A 19,276-nucleotide genomic window follows, 5' to 3' on the forward strand; every position below is an offset into this window, starting at 1 on the left:
AGTACTATCCCCCTTTTTGTTAAAAAATGTATTTCAGCCAGGCTTGGTGGCTCACACCTATAATCCAAACATTTTGTGAGGCAAAGGTGGGAGGATTGCTTGAGCCTAAAAGTTTGAGACCAGCCTGAGCAACGTAAGGAAATCTCATCTCTACAAAACATTTTTTAAAAATTAGCCAGGCATGGTGGCGCATGCTTGCAGTCCCAGCTACTCAGAAGACTAAGGCAGGAGGATCACTTGAGCCCAGGAAATAGAGGCTCCAGTGGGCCGTGACCATGCCACCGCACCCCAGCCTGGGAAACAGAGGGAGATCCTGTCTCTCAAAAAAAATTTTATAACGCATTTCATGTTTTTACAGGTATGTGCATACACGTATACACTTATAAATGCTTAGAAAAAGGTCTGGAAGGACATCAATCAGTTAACAGTGATGTCTCTGAAGGAAAGAATACAAGTGACTGCCACTTTAAACTATATATACTTTTTTTTTTTTTTGAGACAGTCTCCCTCTGTCTCCCAGGCTGGAGTGCAATGGTGCGATCTTGGCTCACTGCAACCTCCGCCTCCCGGGTTCAAGCGATTCTCTTGCCTCAGCCTCCCAAGTAGCTGGGATTACAGGCAGACACCACTAGGCCTGGGTAATTTTTTTGTATTTTTAGTACAGATGGGGTTTCACCATGTTGGCCAGGCTGGTCTCGAACTCCTGACCTCAGGTGATTGGCCCGCTTCGGCCTCCCAAAGTGCTGGCATTACAGGCATGAGCCACCGCACCCAGCCTAAACTATATATACATTTCTGTTTAATTTTGAGACAACGAATTGTTATTAGTTATGCAACTTGAAAAGTTCCTTTTAAAACAAAATAAATTTGTTCCAGTACTGGAAGTATTGGAAAGAGTGATTATAGAAATCCAATTATATCATCCCTCTGCTTAAAATCCTTAGTACCTAAATGACTAATGTTTGACGTGATGGATATTCTAAATACCCTGATTTGATCATTACACATTCTATGCATGTATAAAAATATCACATGTAGCCCATAAATATGTACAATTATTATATATCAATTTTTAAACATGACCAACACAACTCCAAAAAAATTAAAAGCCCTCAATACCTGACAGCCAAACTTCAAAATATTTATGAAGGACCTGGCCCCTGCTACCTTCTCTAGCCTCATCCCTCGCTGCTTTTCCCCTCATTCGTGTATCAAATAAGATTTATTTAGAACCTTCCATATGCAGGCACTGGGGACAAAGAAGTGAACACACTAGATATGACTCTACTCTCACAGAGCCTTCAATCTAGCAAGGGAAAGATCTGCACAAAACTACACTTAAAAGCACTTAAACCAGAAATGTGGTATTACAAAGGCGAAATGGCCAGTCTCAGGGATCAGGAAATGCTTCCTTGAAAACGTGACATTTAGGCTGAGACCTGAAGGGCAAGAAAGAAAGTGACTGATAAAGGCAGAAATACCAGTGAGAGGTAAGTGCATTGCGGGCAGAGATGTACAACAGCCAGGAGCCAGAAAAGAGCTTGGATCCTTCAAGGAAGAAGCCAGTATGGCTGGAACACAGTAACAAAGGAAGAAAAGTATGAAAAGTGTAAGATTTGAAGTAGCAGGAGCCAGATCATGAGGGACCCAGTGGACTATGTCGAGGATTTTAGACCTGATTGTAAGAGCAAACAGAAATAAGTAAACACTTTCAAGAAGGGAGTGGCACGATCAGAAATGGGTATTTGGAAGTTCATTCATTTGGGTTACTGTCTAACATGAAAGGCCAGAAGAGGACCAGGAATAAATCTGAAAAGACCATTACGGACTTCTTTCCATAGTATATGGATTACTGAAATGGTGATAGCTTGAACTACGATGGCAGCAATGGAGAAAGGAGAGAAGTAGATGGCTTCAAGTTACAATTAGGAGGTGGATTCAACAGTAGCCACCTCCTAATACCAGGTGGTACTGATTGGATGTGGGGACAGAGGAAAGGAACATGTCAAGCATGACTCAAGTCGCTCACAGGAGAACTTCTCACACTCTAGACTCCAGCCATACTGAACTACTCGCAGTTCCTGAAGCCTCCATGCCTCATCCACATTTTCATGCCTCCACGTAGAAATGTCTTTACGTCATCTTTAAGCTGCAAAACGCGGCCTCGCCCCAGCCTTCCCTAACCATGACTGGATTAGGTGTTCCAACTGCGTGCTCCCGCGGCCTCTCACGCTTGCCTTTACCACAGTACTTACCACACGGAACTATAATGACACACCTATGTCTTCCTCACATGACCAAGTACTCTTTGAGGTTAAAAATCATTTTTGGTTAATTTCTCTATCCTCAATGCTCACTTCTTATCAATGTGTGTGTTCCAAGGAACAGAGAAAGCAAGCTAAGCTCTTGGGACCTACTGTGAGAGAAAAAAAAGAATATAGGAAGCTAACTTGGGCCTGAGAAAGCAGGTAAAAATGGCAGTGTGGTTTCCTGGCTAGATAAATGAAAAGTTACGAAACTGCAGATTTCTTCTTTTTTTTTGAGACAAAGTCTGGCTTCTTTGCCCAGGCTGGAGTGCAGTGGCACGATCTCGGCTCACTGCAACCTCCGCCTCCCGGGTTCAAGCAACTCTCCTGCCTCAGCCTCCCGAGTAGCTGGGATTACAGAAGTGCGCTGCCACGCCCACCTAATTTTTTTGTATTTTTAGTAGAGACAGGGTTTCACCATGTTGGCCAGGCTGGTCTCGAAGTCCTGACCTCAAGTGATCTGCTCGCCTCAGCCTCCTAAAGTGCTGGGATTACAGGCATGAGCCACCGCGTCAGGCCAGAAACTGCAGATTTCTTCAAGGGCTGGTAGCCTAAAACGAAAAGCCCAAACTCAAAGATTTGAATTTAAAGAAAATTAAGGGTAATAGTTACCCAAGGGTGATGTACAAACTAAAAATATATAAATAGTTTCATCAATAGTTTAGAAAACAAATTACCACGTTGTAGTCTACCTACAAGAATTTAAAGTTTTTACCAAAAATATATTCATCTATTATTTGTCTAATTAGAAATAAAATGGGACAGACATGATACACCTCATGCCTGTAATCCCAGATCTTTGGGAGGCCACGGGAGGACTGCTTGAGGCCAGGAGTCTGAGACCAGCCTAGGCAACAGGGCAAGTCTCCATCTCTACAAGAAACTGGCTGGGTGTGGTGGCACGTGCCTGTTCCCAGCAACTCAGGAGGCTGAGGCAGGAAGGTCACTGGAATTCAGGATTTCGATCGCGTCACTGCACTCCGGCCTGAGCAACAGAGACCGACCCTGTTTTTGATTGTATTCATTTATTTTTTGGAAGGCAGAGTCTCACTCATCAGTCAGGCCGCAGTGCAGTGGTGCAGCCTTGACGCTCTTGGGCTCATTCTTGACTTTTTTGAGACAGGGTCTTGCTCTGGCACCTAGGCTGGATCATAGCTCATGACAGCCTTGAACTCTTGGACTCAAGCAATCCTCCTGCCTCAGACTCCTGAGTAGCTAGGACTAGAGGCCCGCATCACCATGCCCAGCTAATTTTGAAAATTTTTTTGTAGAGACAGAAGCCTCGTTTTGTTGACCAGGCTGGTACTGAATTCCTAGGCTCCAGCGATCCCCCTGCCTTGGCCTCCCAAAGTGCTGGGATTACAGATGGGAGCCACCACACCAGACCTTGACTCTTTCTTCTCCCTGAGCTCCCCACGTTCAACCAAGTCTTTTGGATTCTACTGTAATAATATGACTTGTGTCTGTTCACTTCTTCCCACCTCCAAAGCCATTTCTTGGTTCAAGTCTTTTTCATATCTCACTTGGAACTACCGCAGCACCCTCTTTGTCTCCTATTTCTAGTCTTACTCTTCTCCAAACATTTTACAAAGCGGCCAGGGTTGTATTTCTGAAGAGCAGATGTTATTCCCCTATTTAAAGCATCCAATAGCTCCCTACTATTTTCAGGATAAAGGTCAAATAATTTATCGTATGACCCTTCAACATCTAGCCCCAGCTTACACCACCCACTGGGTGAATTTTACCCTTAAGGCGCAATGAACCTGCCACTGCAGTTTTCCACCTACCGTGCTCTCTCCCCCCCCCCCGCCAGCCTCAGCCGTTTGCATATGCTATTTCCTTTGCCTGGGAATCACTTTACCACCTCCCTTTCCTTCTCAAGCTAACTCCTACTTGTTCTTTATACTTCAATTGACCAATGGCTGCTTTGGTCCCATGGCTATGTGCTCTCATATACTGGGTGTGCACCCCAAAAACAAAATTAATTACACTGTTCAGTCTCTTGCGTCCTCCACTAGAATGCACCGAGACAGCAAGAGATCTTGTTCACTGTATGTTTAGCGACTGGCACACTGTCGATAATTACTTACTGAGTCAATGAAGAGGAGAAATCTTCTAAACAAGACTGTGATTTTTCTACTGTCATTTCTCCTGGCTCAAAGGAAAAAGTCCCCGCCCAAGAGTTATAAGAGGATATCCCATAGAAAGCCCATCACAAATCAGACTAACCAACCTATCCACGCTACTTTAGTTCATTCTCGGAATATAAGGTCAACCAAGAGGAAAAGATAAGTACAAAATCCCACACAGAATCCTAAAGCATCATGTTGATGACACTGAACAAAAAGCAGCAAAAAAAAAAAAAAAAAAAATTCTAATCCTACTTTTACTAAATTCTGCAGTGACACACAGTGGTGAGAGAGGGAAGTACATAATAAAGATAAAGGAAGCGTACATGAGAAGGGAAAAGACCATCAGGGAACCTCAAGTGGTTTGTCTTCCTCGCAATCAGTGGGAAGTATCTGTGCCTCGCAGCTGTATGAACCAGGGCACCCAGGCTTACTGAGCTAGTTTGGCTCATTGCATCATTCTCAGGAACTTACATCACTAGGACTCAGGCTGCCCAGCCCATTCTCTTGCTCAGAATCCTTCCCAGACTCAGTGCCCTGGGAAGACCGTGGATGGGATGGATGAATCCAGATCTCCAGGCGAGTGGTGTCATCTCCAACATGCCGGAAAGTAGACTTCTTTCCTTTCCGCCATTGGTCAGGGCTCAGTTCGAATTCCTCATGTTGCTTCTTTTCCATCTGTTCTGCCTATATAACATACAAACACATTAGCTCATGGCCTGGTGTGGTGGCTCACGCCTGTAATCCCAGCACTTAGAGATGCCGAGGCAGGCAGATTACTTGAGGTCAGGAGTTTGAGGCCAGCCTGACCAACATAGTGAAACCCTGTCTCTACTAAAAATACAAAATTAGCTGGGTATGGTGGCACACACCTGTAATCCTAGCTACTCGGGAGGCTGAGGCATGAGAATCACTTAAAACCGGGAGGCAGAGGTTGCAGTGAGCCGAGATTGCATCATTGCACTCCAGCCTGGGCAACAAGAGCAAAACTCCGTCTCAAAAACAAAAAACACACATGAGCTCAGACTCTCCTGAGACTCGGCTTACAAAGAGAAAAGTCTCACCTCATCGGTATTTATTTGACAATAAAAATACTGTACCACAGTCCCAAAGTAGCAGAGTGTCATCTGCTTTGTCTCCTATAGTTATTAATTCTGTAGACTGAATGCTGTAGAACATGTACATGTACATCCAAGGGCCCCTGAAAGCTCTCCTGAAGATCACAGTTTTGTTCTGCACAGGGGCTGACCAACTACCCATCAGCACAGTCTGATGGGACCATTTAAGGACACTATGAGTCATTCCCTGAGGACACAGAGACACTGAGCAATAACTGCACCTTGGATAAACCTCACTGGCTACGATCCTGCCAGTGCGCAGAGCTAGGGCACACCAGCACTCAGGGAAATGCACTATTCGAGGAAGGAAGGGTTCTGACACATCCCCACTCACCTTCCGCTTGGTCTCTTCAAACAAGCTCATGAGACTCTCCTTGGCAGTCAGGATAGGGTTGCTGGCAGCTAAACTGCGCATATAGTAATAGACAGCGTCAAGCTTCCTCCTCTGTGGAAAGAGGCCAGAGACATTCAGTCAACCAATTCTCGTCCTAACTCCAGCAAGAGGCAGCTGACTCAGGAAACCCTACTATCTCTCCTAGCCTGTCTCCCAAACTGAGAGGAATCCCAACAACAAAATAGAAATGCTATCCACGGGAGAAGCCATTGCAATTACATCACAGATCTCTTCTTGCACAGTATTATATCTTACATGCAGAGGTGCTCCAAGAACCAAGTACTCATAAGGAGAGAAAGGAATAAACAGCCTCTTAAAATATAAACAGAAATTACATCTTGTTCTTAGAAAAAGCATGATGTTCAATTCACTTTATATTTCCTGTTCTTATCAGAGAGTCAGTATGCTATAATGAAGTCATGAAATTACAAGCCAGACAGACCTTGGTCCAAATACTGGCTAATCCAGGAGTTGACTTGGAAACTTTGGACAAACGTCTCCAAGATTATTACATTATTATGTAATAATCTTCCTGAGTTCCTATATCCTCAACATTACAATGGGAGTAATAATACCCAATGGAGGAGTATCCTCAGGTTTACAAAGTGTTGTCCACTGTCTCACACTTAACTGTACTTAATTAATGATGTTGCCATTGTTATTGATAATTTTTTAAAATAAATAATTAGTAGCTGAGTTGAACATTTTATGGATATTATTCAAGAAATTCAGCAAGTCTATTTATAAGCAATTAATAGGGAAAAGAAGAAGTAAAGAAAAAGGAAGTGGGTCAGAAAGAAGGAAAAAGGAAAACATTGAAACAAAGGCAGAAAGAATATCCAAAAGGCTTTCTCACTTTTTCTCCAACTTCATGTACATTTTCAATGTTTTCCATAACTGTTTCAAAATACACTTAAAATGCTAGCTTCTCTCTCTCCCCAGCGTCTACTCATTCTTCAAAAATCCTATCTTATATTCACCTGGCATGGCTAGAGGTGCAGGTTCTAAGGTCAGTGTCTGAGTCTGAATTGGGTCTTGCATTTATTAGGTATGACACAGCACGTTAACCTAGAGAGGTTTCCTTATTTGCAAAATGGAAATGTTTACAACATATGGCTCCCAAAAAGATTAAATTTATATAATGCATATAGTTTAACAGAATATTTGGCACACCATTACAGTTAATTGGTAGCTATTTTTATTATTATTCCAATCCATACTAATTTCTATCTACACCACTCACCTGATTTGAGACTGTATTATATTAATTCTATAAAATATTTTTTCATATGAAAAAATTTCCAAAACAGAGATACAACTTACAATCAGTATCTATTGTTATGTCTTATTTTAATTTGCAGCATTTTTCTTAGTGGAACAGAAGATAATGGTGCATCTAACAATCAATTACATATTTATCAAGTCTAATTTGCATCACTGTCTATACATCTCACTTGTTTTCTCAACACATTTTTTTTTCAGGGAAGAAAGCAAGTCAATATTTTATTATTCCTGGCATCTAGCAAAGCACTGTACACGTGTTGTGTTCTCAATAAATACCTGAGATTCACTGATTGGAAGAGACAGAATGACTGGAATTGGCAGAAAAGTTGGGAAAATGTTGCTAACAGACAACTAAGATGAGACAGACAGAAAAAAGAGGGATAGAGGAAAAGAACTTGAAGGAAGTGCGAATCTAGGTCACAGGTCTGTGAAAAAGAAAATTTAATTCAAATGACAAAAAGCCATTGAGGGAATTCAGCACAGTTGCAACATACAAGATCAACACACGAAATTCAGTTACATTTCTATATACTAGCAATGAGCAATCTGAAAAAAAGAAATTAAGAAAACAATTTCTGGCTAGGCACAATGGCTCAGGCCTATAATCCCAGCACTTTGGGAGGCAGAGGGAGGAGGCTCACTTGAAGCCAGGAGTTCAAGACCAGCCTTGGCAACATAGTGAGACCCTCTTTTCTTTTTTTTTTTTCTTTTTTGAGATGAAGTCTCGCTCTGTCATCCAGGCTGGAGTGCAGTGGCATGATCTCAGCTCACTACAAACTCCACCTCCCGGATTTGAGCAATTCTCCCGTCTCAGCCTCCTGAGTAGCTGGGACTACAGGTGTGTGCTGCCACACCTGGCTAATTTTTATATTTTTAGTAGAGATGGGGTTTCACCAAGTTGGCCAGGCTGGTCTCGAACTCCTGACCTCAAGTGATCCGCCCACCTCAGCCTCCCAAAGTGCTGGGATTACAGGTGTGAACCACCCCATCGGGCCGAGACCCTGTCTAAAAAAATAGAGAGAAAGAGAGAGAAAAAAAAGAAAACAATTCCTTTTGCAAAAGCATCAAAAAGAATGACATACTTAGGAATACATTTAACCAAGGAAGTGCAAAACTTATTATACACAGGGTTAAAAGAAATTAAACAATGAAGTAAATGAAAAGACACCCTGTGTTCACGAATTAGAAGGCTTAATATTTTGAAGATGGCAATACTTCCCAAAGCAATCTACAGATGCAGTACAACCTTATCAAAATTCCAATGATTTTGCAAAAATGAAAAAGCTGATCCTAAAATCCATACGTAATTACAAGGGACCTCAAATGGCCAAAAAAAAAAAACAAAACAAAAAACAAAAACAAAGTTAGGGGACTCACATTTCCCAATTTTTCTTACCACAAACCTACAGTAACTAACACAGCTATGGTACTGGCATGAAGATTGACATATAAATCAATGGAAGAAAACTGAGAGTTCAGAAAAAACCCACATATAAAGTGACTTTTGACAAGAGAACCAAGACCATTCAATGAAGAAAGAACAGTCCCTTCAACAAATGGTGCTAAGAGAATGTAATAACCACATGTAAAAGAATGAAGTTGGACCTTTACCTCATACTATATATAAAAATTAACCTAAAATTAATCAGAGACCTAAATATAAGAGGTAAAAGTCTAAAACTCTTAAGAAGAAAACGTAGAGGTAAATTTTCTAAACCTTGGATTTGGTAATAGTTTCTTAGCTATGACATCGAAAGTGAGAGGAACAAAAGAAAAAAAGATAAACTGGACTTCAACAAAATTAAAAAACTCTTGTGCATCAAAAGATATTCTCAACAGAATGAAAAGACAATCCACAAGATGGAAGAAAATGTTTGCAAATTATATATCTAATAAAGGTATAGCATCCAGAATATATAAATAACTCATACATCTTGACAACACAAAAGATAAAATAACAATTTTTTTTTTTTTTTTTTTTTGAGACGGAGTCTCGCTGTGTCGTCCAGGCTGGAGTGCAGTGGTGCGATCTTGGCTCACTGCAAGCTCCGCCTCGTGGGTTCACGCCATCCTCCTGCCTCAGCCTTACCAGCAGCTGGGACTACAGGCGCCTGCCACTGCGCCTGGCTAATTTTTTGTATTTTTAGTAGAGACGGGGTTTCACCGTGTCTCAATCTCCTGACCTCGTGATCCGCCCGCCTCAGCCTCCCAAAGTGCTGGGATTACAGGCGTGAGCCACCGCGCCCGGCTAAAATAACAATTCTTAAATGGACAAAGGACGTGAATAGACATTTCTCCAAAGACAATATGCAAATGACCAATGTGCATATGAAAAAATGCTAATCATTAGGGAAACATAAATTAAAACCATAATGTGATATCACCTCACCACCATTACGATGGCTACTATCAGAAAAGCAGAAAATAACAAGTGTTGGCAAGAAAGTGGAGAAATCAGAAGCCTTGCATGCTGTTGGTTGGAATGTAAAATGGTGTAGCTGCTATGGAAAACAATATGGTTGTTCTAAAAAACTAAAATCAGAATTACCATATGATCTAGTAATTCGTTTTCTGGGTATGTACCCAGAAGAATTGGAAGCAGGGTCTTGAAGAGATTTTATTTGAACACCCATGTTCGCTGCGGCATTATTCACAATAGCCAACAGATGGAAGCAATCCAAGTATCCATCAATGGGTGAATGTACATATAAAATGTGGTATATATACACAATGAAATATAATTCACCCTCCAAAAGGAGGAAATTCTGACACATGCTACAACATGGATGAACCTAGAGGACCTAAGCTAAGTGAAATAAGCCAGTCACAAAAGGACAAATACTGTATAATTCCACTTATATGAGGTACCTAGAGTAGCCAAATTCATAGTGACAGAAAGCAGAAGGGTAGTTGCAGAGGTTGTGGGAAGAGAGAAGTGGGAGCTGTTATTTAATAGACATGGAGTTTCAGTTTTGTAAAATGAAGAGCATTCTGGAGATTGGTTACACTACAATAAGAATGTACTTAATGCTACTGAAGCTACACTTAAAAATTGGTAAGACAGGCTGGGCACGGTGGCTCACGCCTGTAATCCCAGAACTTTCGGAGGCCAAGGTGGGCGGATCACCTGAGGTCTGGAGTTCGAGACCAGCCTGGCCAACATGGCGAAACCCCATATCCATTAAAAATACAAAAATTAGCCAGGCGTGGTGGTATAAGCCTGTGGTCCCAGCTACTCAGGAAGCTGAGAAAGGAGAATCACTTGAATCTGGGAGGTGGAGGTTACAGTGAGCCAAGATCGTGCCACTGCACTCCAGCCTGGGCCTAAGAGCAAGACTCCATCTCAAAAAAAAGAAAAAGAGTAAGACAGCCCGGGAGCGGTGGCTCATGACTGTAATCCCAGCACTTTGGGAGGCTGAGGCAGGTGGCTAGCTTGAAGTCAGGAGTTCAAGACCAGCCTGAGCAACATAGTGAAACCAAATCTCTACCAAAAATACAAAAAATTTAGTCAAGTGGAGTGGCATGCGCCTGTGGTCCCAGCTACTTGGGAGGCTGGGGTGGGAGGATCACTGGAGCCTGGGAGGCAGAGGCTGCAGTGAGCCAAGATCAGGCCACTGCACTCCAGCCTGGGTGACAGAGACCTTCTCTCAATTTAAAAAAAAAAAAAAAGTGGGTAAGATAGGCAGGGCTGGTGGCTCACACCTGTATCCTAGCACTTTGAGAGGCTGAGGTGGGCAGATCACTTAGGAACTCAGGAGTTCAAGACCAGCTTGGATAACATGGCAAAATTCCGTCTCTACAAAAAATACAAAAATTAGCCAGGTGTGAGCGGCCGGGTGTGGTGGCTCACGCCTGTAATCCCAGCACTTTGGGTGGCCGAGGTGGGCGGATCACAAGGTCAGGAGATTGAGACCATCCTGGCTAACACGGTGAAACCCCGGCTTTACTAAAAATACAAAAAATTAGCCAGGTGTGGTGGCGGGCGCCTGTAGTCCCAGCTACTCAGGAGGCTGAGGCAGGAGAATGGCGTGAACCAGGGAGGCGGAGCTTGCAGTGAGCCGAAATAGCACCACTGCACTCCAGCCTGGGCAACAGAGCAAGACTCCGTCTCAAAAAAAAAAAAAAAAAAATTAGCCAGGTGTGGCGGCGGTCACCTGTAGTTGCAGCTATTTGGGGGGCTGAGGCAGGAGAATAGCTTGAACCTGGGAGGTCGACGCTGCAGTGAGCTGAGGTCATGCCACTGTATTCCAGCCTGCGTGACAAAGTGAGACCCTGCCTCAAAAAACAAAAAACAAACAAACAAACAAAATTAAGTGACTGGGAGCAGTGGCTCATGCCTGTAATCTCAGCAGTTTGAAAGGCCAACGCAAGAGGATCACTTGAGGCCAGGAGTTCCAAGACCTGCCTGGGCAACAGAGTGAGATCCTGTCTATACAAAAAATCAAAATATTACCGGGGTATGGTGGTGTGTGCCTGCAGTCCCAGCTAATCAGGAGGCTAAGGCAGGAGGATCACTTGAGCCCAGGAGGTCGACACTGCAGTGAGCTATGATTGTGTCACTGCACTCCAGCCTAGGTGACAGCGTGATCCTATCTCTTAAATATATATACACACATATATATATGGGTGAGAGGATAAATTTTATGAGTATTTTACAATTAAAATTTTAAAATTGACAGGTGCAGTGGCTCACGCATATAATCCCAGTGTGAGGCTGAGGTAGGTGGATCACTTGAGGTCAAGAGTTCAAGACCAGCCTGGCCAACATGGTGAAACCCCATCTCTACCAAAAATACAAAAAAATTAGCAGGGGGTGGTGGTGTGCACCTGTAATCCCAGCTACCCTGGAGGCTGAGGCAGGAGAATAGCTTGAACCCAGGAGGCGGAGGTTACAGTAAGCCGAGACTACTGCAGCACTGCACTCCGGCCTGGGCAACAGAGCAAGGCTCCATCTCAAAAAAAAAAAAATTATTATTATTACTTTTATATATATATGTAATTAAAATTTTTCTCAATGAGCAATGAAATAGATATTTCTTCCAATAGCAAATCAGCACATGAAAAGATGCACATCATTAGTTGCTAGGAGAATCCAATAAAAAACCACAATGAGTTACCACTTAATACTCACTAGGTTTGTGGATATCAACAAACTGATTCTAAGGTTTACATGGGAAGGCAAAAGATCCAGAATAGCCAATACAATACTGAAAAACAAAGGTGGAAGACTGACACTACTGAACTTCAAGACATAAAGTTACAGGAACCAAAGACAGTATGGTACTAACCAAAGAACAGAGAAATAGATCAACAGAGAGGCCAGAAATAAACTCATGCAAATATAGTCAGCTGGTCTTTGACAAAGGAGCAAAGGCAATTCAATAGTGAAAGGACAGTCATTTCAACAAATGGTGCTAGAACAACTGTATATCCACCTGCATCAATAAATCTATACACGAGCCTCACACTTTTCACAAAAATTAACTCAAAATGTATTACAGACCTAAATGTAAAACATAAAACTATACAACTGCTAGAAAATAACACAACATTAAGTTACCCATGGGTTTGAAGACAACTTCTTAAATAAAACACCAGAAGCATAACCCATGAAAGAAATAACTGGTAAGATGGATTTCATTAAAATTTAAAACTTCTGCTCTGCAAAAGACACTGCTGAAGAATGCGAAGACAAGCCACAGTCTGGGAGAAAATAGATGCAAAACACACACCTGATAAAGGACTTGTAACCAAAATATACAAAGAACTCTTAAATAAGGGAAAAAACTCAATTTTAAAAATGGGCAAAAAAGTGGGGGGGGGCCAAAAGATCTGAACAACTCACTGAATAAGATATGTAGATGGCAAGCATACGAAAAGATGCTCAACATCGTGTATCAGTAGAGAACTGCAAAAAGTCATACGTTACATGATCCCATTTATGTGAGACATCCAGAATAGGTAAAGATACAGAGACAGAAATCAGATTAGTGGTTGTCAGGGGCTGAGGGGAGAGAAGGATGGAAAGCATAAGTATCAGGTCTCCTTTGGGGTGATGAAAATGTTCTGACACATGGCCAGGCGCGGTGGCTCACGCCTGTAATCTCAGCACTTTGGGAGGCCGAGGCAGGTGGATCACAAGGTCAGGAGATCAAGACCATCCTGGCTAACACGGTGAAACCCCGTCTCTACTAAAAATACAAAAAATTAGCCGGGCACGGTGGCGGGTGCCTGTAGTCCCAGCTACTCAGGAGGCTGAGGCAGGAGAATTGCGTGAACCCGGGAGGCAGAGCTTGCAGTGAGCCAAGACTGCGCCACTGCACTCCAGCCTGGGCGAAAGAGCGAGACTCCATCTCAAAAAAAAAAAAAAGAAAATGTTCTGACACTAGATAAAGGTGATGGTTAATTGTATTTTCTAATTAACAGTTTGTTCAATGATTACAAAGAAGGAATAAGGAAAAGATGCATATAGAGAAAAGGGGGAGAAAAACTAACGCTACAAAGAGGGGCAGGAAAAAAAATCACATAAACCCATCACAGAGAATAAGACAGAGGTAAAAACAGGAGAGAGAGATTCAACAAATTTTGAAAGACGTGTTTCAGTAAACCACATTACTTAATCAACTATTTCAATCCATAATTATTAAGAATTTTCTTGGGAGGCTAAGGCTGGAGGATCACTTGGGCCCAGGTGTTTGAGGCCAGCCTGGGCAACAAAGCAATACCCCGTCTCTACAGAAAAATACTCTTTGTTATCTAGGTGCAGTAGTGTGTGCCTGTAGTCCCAGTTACTTGGGAGGCTGGGGCAGGAGGATCACCTGAGCCAGGAGTTTGTGTCACTGCACTCCAGCCTGGGTGACAGAGCAAGACCCTGCCTCTCTAAAAAAAAAAAAAGAAAAGAAAGTTTTCTCCTTGCTAATGAGCATCTTATTTACTTCTTACGATGGAACCTCTGGTACCTACCACTGGTCCCCACCTTCCCCCTTGAATTCAGCTTTCTCCCTAGGAGCTCTCTCAGCTCCCAAGGCCCGCTTCTCCATTAGAGACATATTTAGAGCACAATGATTAGACCTAGAGTGGTACAATCTGGTGCTTACTGTGCTTCTGCTAAGGAGGTACTTTAGATAAAAAGTTAAAAGAAGTAACAGGATCTAGGGAAAGGAAGCAAATATCTAACTACTTAGAGCTAGGTGAAAACTTTCAGGGAGAGAAGTAAGCCTTATTTTTCTTCTAGAATGAGTTGCCTAGTTCAACAGAAAGGGAAGAGAATCAAGACAAAATTCAGAGCAGAAGCTCTGTTCAGAAACAGAGAATGGTGTTTAGCTGGAGCATGAGCATTCCCTCAGGAATTTAAGTGCAGTGGTAAGCGGATAGATGAAGTACAGACTTAAGTGAACTGAGGAATCCCTCACAACTTAATTCTGAGAGTAACTGCAGCAAAAGGAATTTGAGGGGATATTCTTTGGGCTACAGTGATGAGATAAAATGAAGCTCCAGGAACTGATATTACCAAACTCCATATTGTAAGATACTTCCTGCAAAGCACTTTTCCCGTCCACAGGATTTCTTACCGTATACACTGCCAGCAAAGCCAACTGGTTATAGGGGCGCCCATTCTTGGGAGCAATGTGCTGGGCCTTCAGGTACCAACTAGAACAGAAAAACAATAAGAAAATGCTAGTTCCAGATTAGCTTTTTCCCAATTCATCCTGATAGCCCTAATACTTAAAACATAAGGTAGAGTGCTAGATGTAACCCTGGAGTGGTAAGGCATGACTCCAGGGACCAATAGGGACACCTGTACAACACCCATATGGCCTACTGCTCTTCGTAAGGCTTAGCTTAGAGCCACACAGGGAAGAGAAATAACGAAGCGGAGGTAAAAGTACCTGCGTGCTTTCCCATAGTTCGCTGTATCACTGGCTTGCTCCCGGTACCTAGCAATATCTCCTTGGCATATCATGCATCGCTGGGCACTGATCAAGGCATATTTTACCTTCAGGAAAAACAATCAGTTAGTAGAAAAGCCAAGAAACACTAACTTCAACCCTCAAAGGACAGGGATGGGGTGAAAATGACAAGGTAGCACTGGTAAGGCACTAGCGGTCCTCAACAAAGTATAAAGTTTTTAGCCTAAACCTGACTACCAAAAAAACACAACAAACTATAAAGTTTTCAGCCTAAACCTGACTACCAAAAAAAACAGTCAGCAGTGTGATACAAAATTTACTGAGAAAGAGAGAGGGTGATTCTTGAGTCCCAGGCAAATGAAAGAAAACATTCTGATATTAGTAGTCAGGAGACCTGACTCTATGGAATAGTGCTGGATCTCAATGAAGTCTTTGAGACGATCTGGGACTCAGTTTCTTCACCTGAATGTAAAAATAACTACTCTATAGAGTAACTGGAGGAAATAAATTCAAAAATATTTTGTAAACTATAAAGAGACATACAAATATGAAGACAATTGTTTACTCTGTTCCTTTTTTTTCGCCCTAATAATTCCTGAGACAGAGCCTCACTCTGTTGCCCAGGCTGGAGTGTGGTGGCGCAATCTCGGCTCACTGCAACCTCCACCTCCTGAGCTCAAGCGATTCTCGTGCCTCAGCCTCCTGAGTAACTGGGATGATAGGCATGCGCCACCATGCCTGGCTAATTTTTTAATTTTTAATAGAGACGGTTTCGCCATGTTGCCCAGGCTGGTCTCAAACTCCTGGCCTCAAGCGATCCATCTGTCTGCCTCAGCATCCCAAAGTGCTGGGATTACAGGCGTGAGCCATCACACCCAGCCACTTTTTTTGCCATCATTATAGTCTTTCTTCAAACTGTTAACATCACTGAATTGTGCCACGGCATTACATTACCTTCGCCTAAAACAATGAATCGTCCTTTATCAAACATTACCAACATGCCACACACTGTGCAGTACTATGTGTTTTCTCACTGATTGGCTTGGCATCTGTCACTCAGAAAACAGAGTAAACCAATCCCAAGACATGTGCCCACCAAAATATCTCCCTAAGGAACACCACCTCACAGCACACAATATAATTCCACTCCACTCCACACAAAAGAAATTAACATATCACTGAATAAAGAACAAAGAAAGCTTCATTGAGAAGATACTGACCCCTCAGGAAGGCACACTCACTAAGCGAAATAGCTACTGCACATTAACCTCCTACCTAGCACATAACTCAAATTTGTACCTCAGCAAAGTTATAATCACTACATATCACATACCCTCTAAGTCCTAACTGTTCCACAAATTCTATGAATGAACATCCCCAAAGGTGTTAAGAATCCTCCGTATTTAACTGATAAAGCACAAAGAGAACTGATTATGCCTCCATACTACATCCACTTTGTCATCTTGATAAGAGAGAAAAACAAAAAAAAACAAATTCTTTCAAAGGCTCTCCGTCATCCTCAGCATGAAGTCCTGGACGACCGAGCCTCTGTTTATCTCATCAGCACCATATTCCCGGTCACTTTCTGTACCTCAGTCAGACCAGACTCCTCAGTTCCCCTAACACACCACACTGTTTTCCACTTCAGGGCCTTTAAGTATATTGTCCTCTTCCCCTAGAATGCTCCTCTCCTGGCATCTACACATACACCTTCACCTGGCTGATGCTTTTGGCCTTCAGCGTTAAACTATGATTTTCTCAGTCTCCCAGAATTTTTTAAAACCAGGTTAACCCTTTACAGTATACACCTCCAACATCCTTGGCAAAAGTCACTCCATCAGCAATTACTCATCCAATGTCTGTACTCACCCCCAGTCAAACACTAAACTCCAAGAAACAGGAGCACGTTTTTCAATCTGCACTGAATTGCCTCTGCCTAAAATACCACCAAGCATGTAAGAGGAACTCAATAAACACTTTTTTTTTTTTTTTGAGATAGAGTCTCACTTTGTTGCCCAGGCTAGAGTGCAATAACGCAGTCTTGGCTCACTGCAACCACTGCCTCCTGGGTTTAAGCGATTCTCCTGTCTCAGCCTCCTGAGTAGCTGGGACTACAGGCGTGCACCACCACACCCAGCTAATTTTTGTATTTTTAGTAGAGATGGGGTTCCGCCATGTTGGGCCAGGCTGGTCTCAAACTCCTGACCTCTGGTGATCTGCCTGCCTTGGCCTCCCAAAGGGCTGGGATTAAGGAGTGAGCCACTGTGCCCGGCCAAAAACATCTGTCCATCAGTAAGAAAGTGTGTATGTAGTAGAAGGAGCAAAAAGGCAAGAGGAAGCCTCTGCTCCATAAATCACGCTGCTTTCTCTAATGAATCTCTAACTGCTTCCTAAACATGCTCAACTTTCCAATCTTAAAACAAAAACTAGCCAGGCGTGGTACAGACAAAAAAAAAAAACAAAACAAAAAACAAAGAACAAAAAGCCTTCTCTCAGAACCCTATGTTCTTTTAGCTGTCTTCCCTCCTTGCCTTCGCAGCCAAGATGCTTAAAAGAATGGTCTATATTACTCTCTCGCAATCTCTACTGTTTTATCTCTTTTCACCACAATCTGGCTTCCAGTCTCCCCAACTAAATTACTCTTGATAAGTTCATCCAATCCAATGGACACTTTTTAGTAATCTTAACATTTGACAGCTCCATTGCACTTGACAATTTTACCTACCCCCACCTTGAAATGTAACCCCCGTCTCTGGCCAGCCTTCCCAGTACCCCAACTTTTGCTTCAACCACCACCTGTATCATGATGACTCATGAATCTCTATCACCAGCCCAGCTTTCTCCCGACCTCCAGAGAGACCACAATATTCACTTGTTCATTTTCAAGTTCCTGTAACACACACCTCCACCTCAGCATATCCAAACCTGAACCAATCTCTTCCTTTGCAGCCACTCCCCTGGACTACCAGCTGGGAGATGATTCAGACTCTTCATGCCTCCAATCTCATCCCTCACACCAAATCAGTCAACAATTCCATTCTATTTCCTTTCTTTCTTTCCAATCCGTCTTCTCTTTCCCATCTCCACGACCTCTATCTTAGTTCAGACCTACAACCTGACTCCTCTATCTCCACTCTTGCCCACCTCCCATCCAAACTCACCAATTTACCCAAGTGACTGGTTCTAAGAACAAATCTACCTTATCCGTTTACTAAAAAATCAATTAATGGTTCCTCAGTGCTTTCAGAACGAAGTCCAAACTCTTCGGCATAGCATATGAGAGTTTATGACCTAGTCGCTTCCCACTTCGTTAGCTTTTCCACCTACAATAGCCCCCTCCACACTACAAACACCAGCATACTGAAGTTCTTGCACTTTCCCAACAATGCCTGGTTCTCTTTGGCTGGACCCTCTATCTAAACTGCCCCTCCCACCTTCAAACTCCTAGTCATGTTTCAAAACTCAGCTTGACAATCTCCAAGAAGCCTTCCTTGGCCCCACCAGGCTAAGTAAGATTCACTTCTCTCTATGGCCCTTCAACACTCTATACCAGGGGTCCCCAACCCCCCGGCCGCGGACTGGTACCAGTCTCTGGTCTCAGCGGTGGGCAGGCAAGGATCACCACCTGAACCCTACCTCCTGTCAGATCAGCGGTGGTATTAGTTCTCACAGATGCGCAAACTAAGCATGCGAGGGAGCTAGGCTATGCATTCCTCATGAGAATCTAATGCCCCAACATCCCCGTCCATGGAAAAACTGTCTTCCACGAAACCAGTCCCCGGTACCAAAAAGGCTAGGGACTGGCCAGGCCCAGTGGCTCATGCCTGCAATCCCAACACTTTGGGAGGCCGAGGCGGGTGGCTCACGGAAGGTCAGAAGTTCGAGACCAGCCTGGGCAACATGATGAAACCTTCATCTCTACAAAACATACAAAAATTAGCCAGGCTTGGTGGTGGGCACCTGTAATGCCAGCTACTCGGGAGACTGACAGAAGAGAATCCCTTAAACCTGGGAGGCAGAGGTTGAAGGTTACAGTGAGCCAAGATCAAACCACTGCACTCCAGCCTGGGTGACAAGAATGAAACTCCGTCTCAAAAAACGAAAAAGAAAGAAAGAAAAAAGGCTGGGGAGCACT

The 19,276-nt window shown here is 43.1% G+C and overlaps 1 protein-coding gene across 2 annotated transcripts in view; it reads right to left on the reverse strand.

Moving 5' to 3' along the window:
- Nucleotides 1–19,276, reverse strand: part of SMG6 (SMG6 nonsense mediated mRNA decay factor) — a 248,327-nt gene that overhangs the window by 222,275 nt on the left and 6,776 nt on the right. For both annotated transcript variants that reach the window (XM_054535167.2, NM_001132236.2), the window contains 4 exon segments: nucleotides 15,121–15,227; nucleotides 14,803–14,881; nucleotides 5,888–5,998; nucleotides 4,910–5,122 (listed from right to left, as the gene is read on the reverse strand). In XM_054535167.2, coding sequence (XP_054391142.1) covers nucleotides 4,910–5,122; nucleotides 5,888–5,998; nucleotides 14,803–14,881; nucleotides 15,121–15,227 — 510 coding nt within the window.

Source organism: Pongo abelii, chromosome 19, assembly GCF_028885655.2.
Source record: "Pongo abelii isolate AG06213 chromosome 19, NHGRI_mPonAbe1-v2.0_pri, whole genome shotgun sequence".
NCBI classification, from domain to species: domain Eukaryota; kingdom Metazoa; phylum Chordata; class Mammalia; order Primates; family Hominidae; genus Pongo; species Pongo abelii.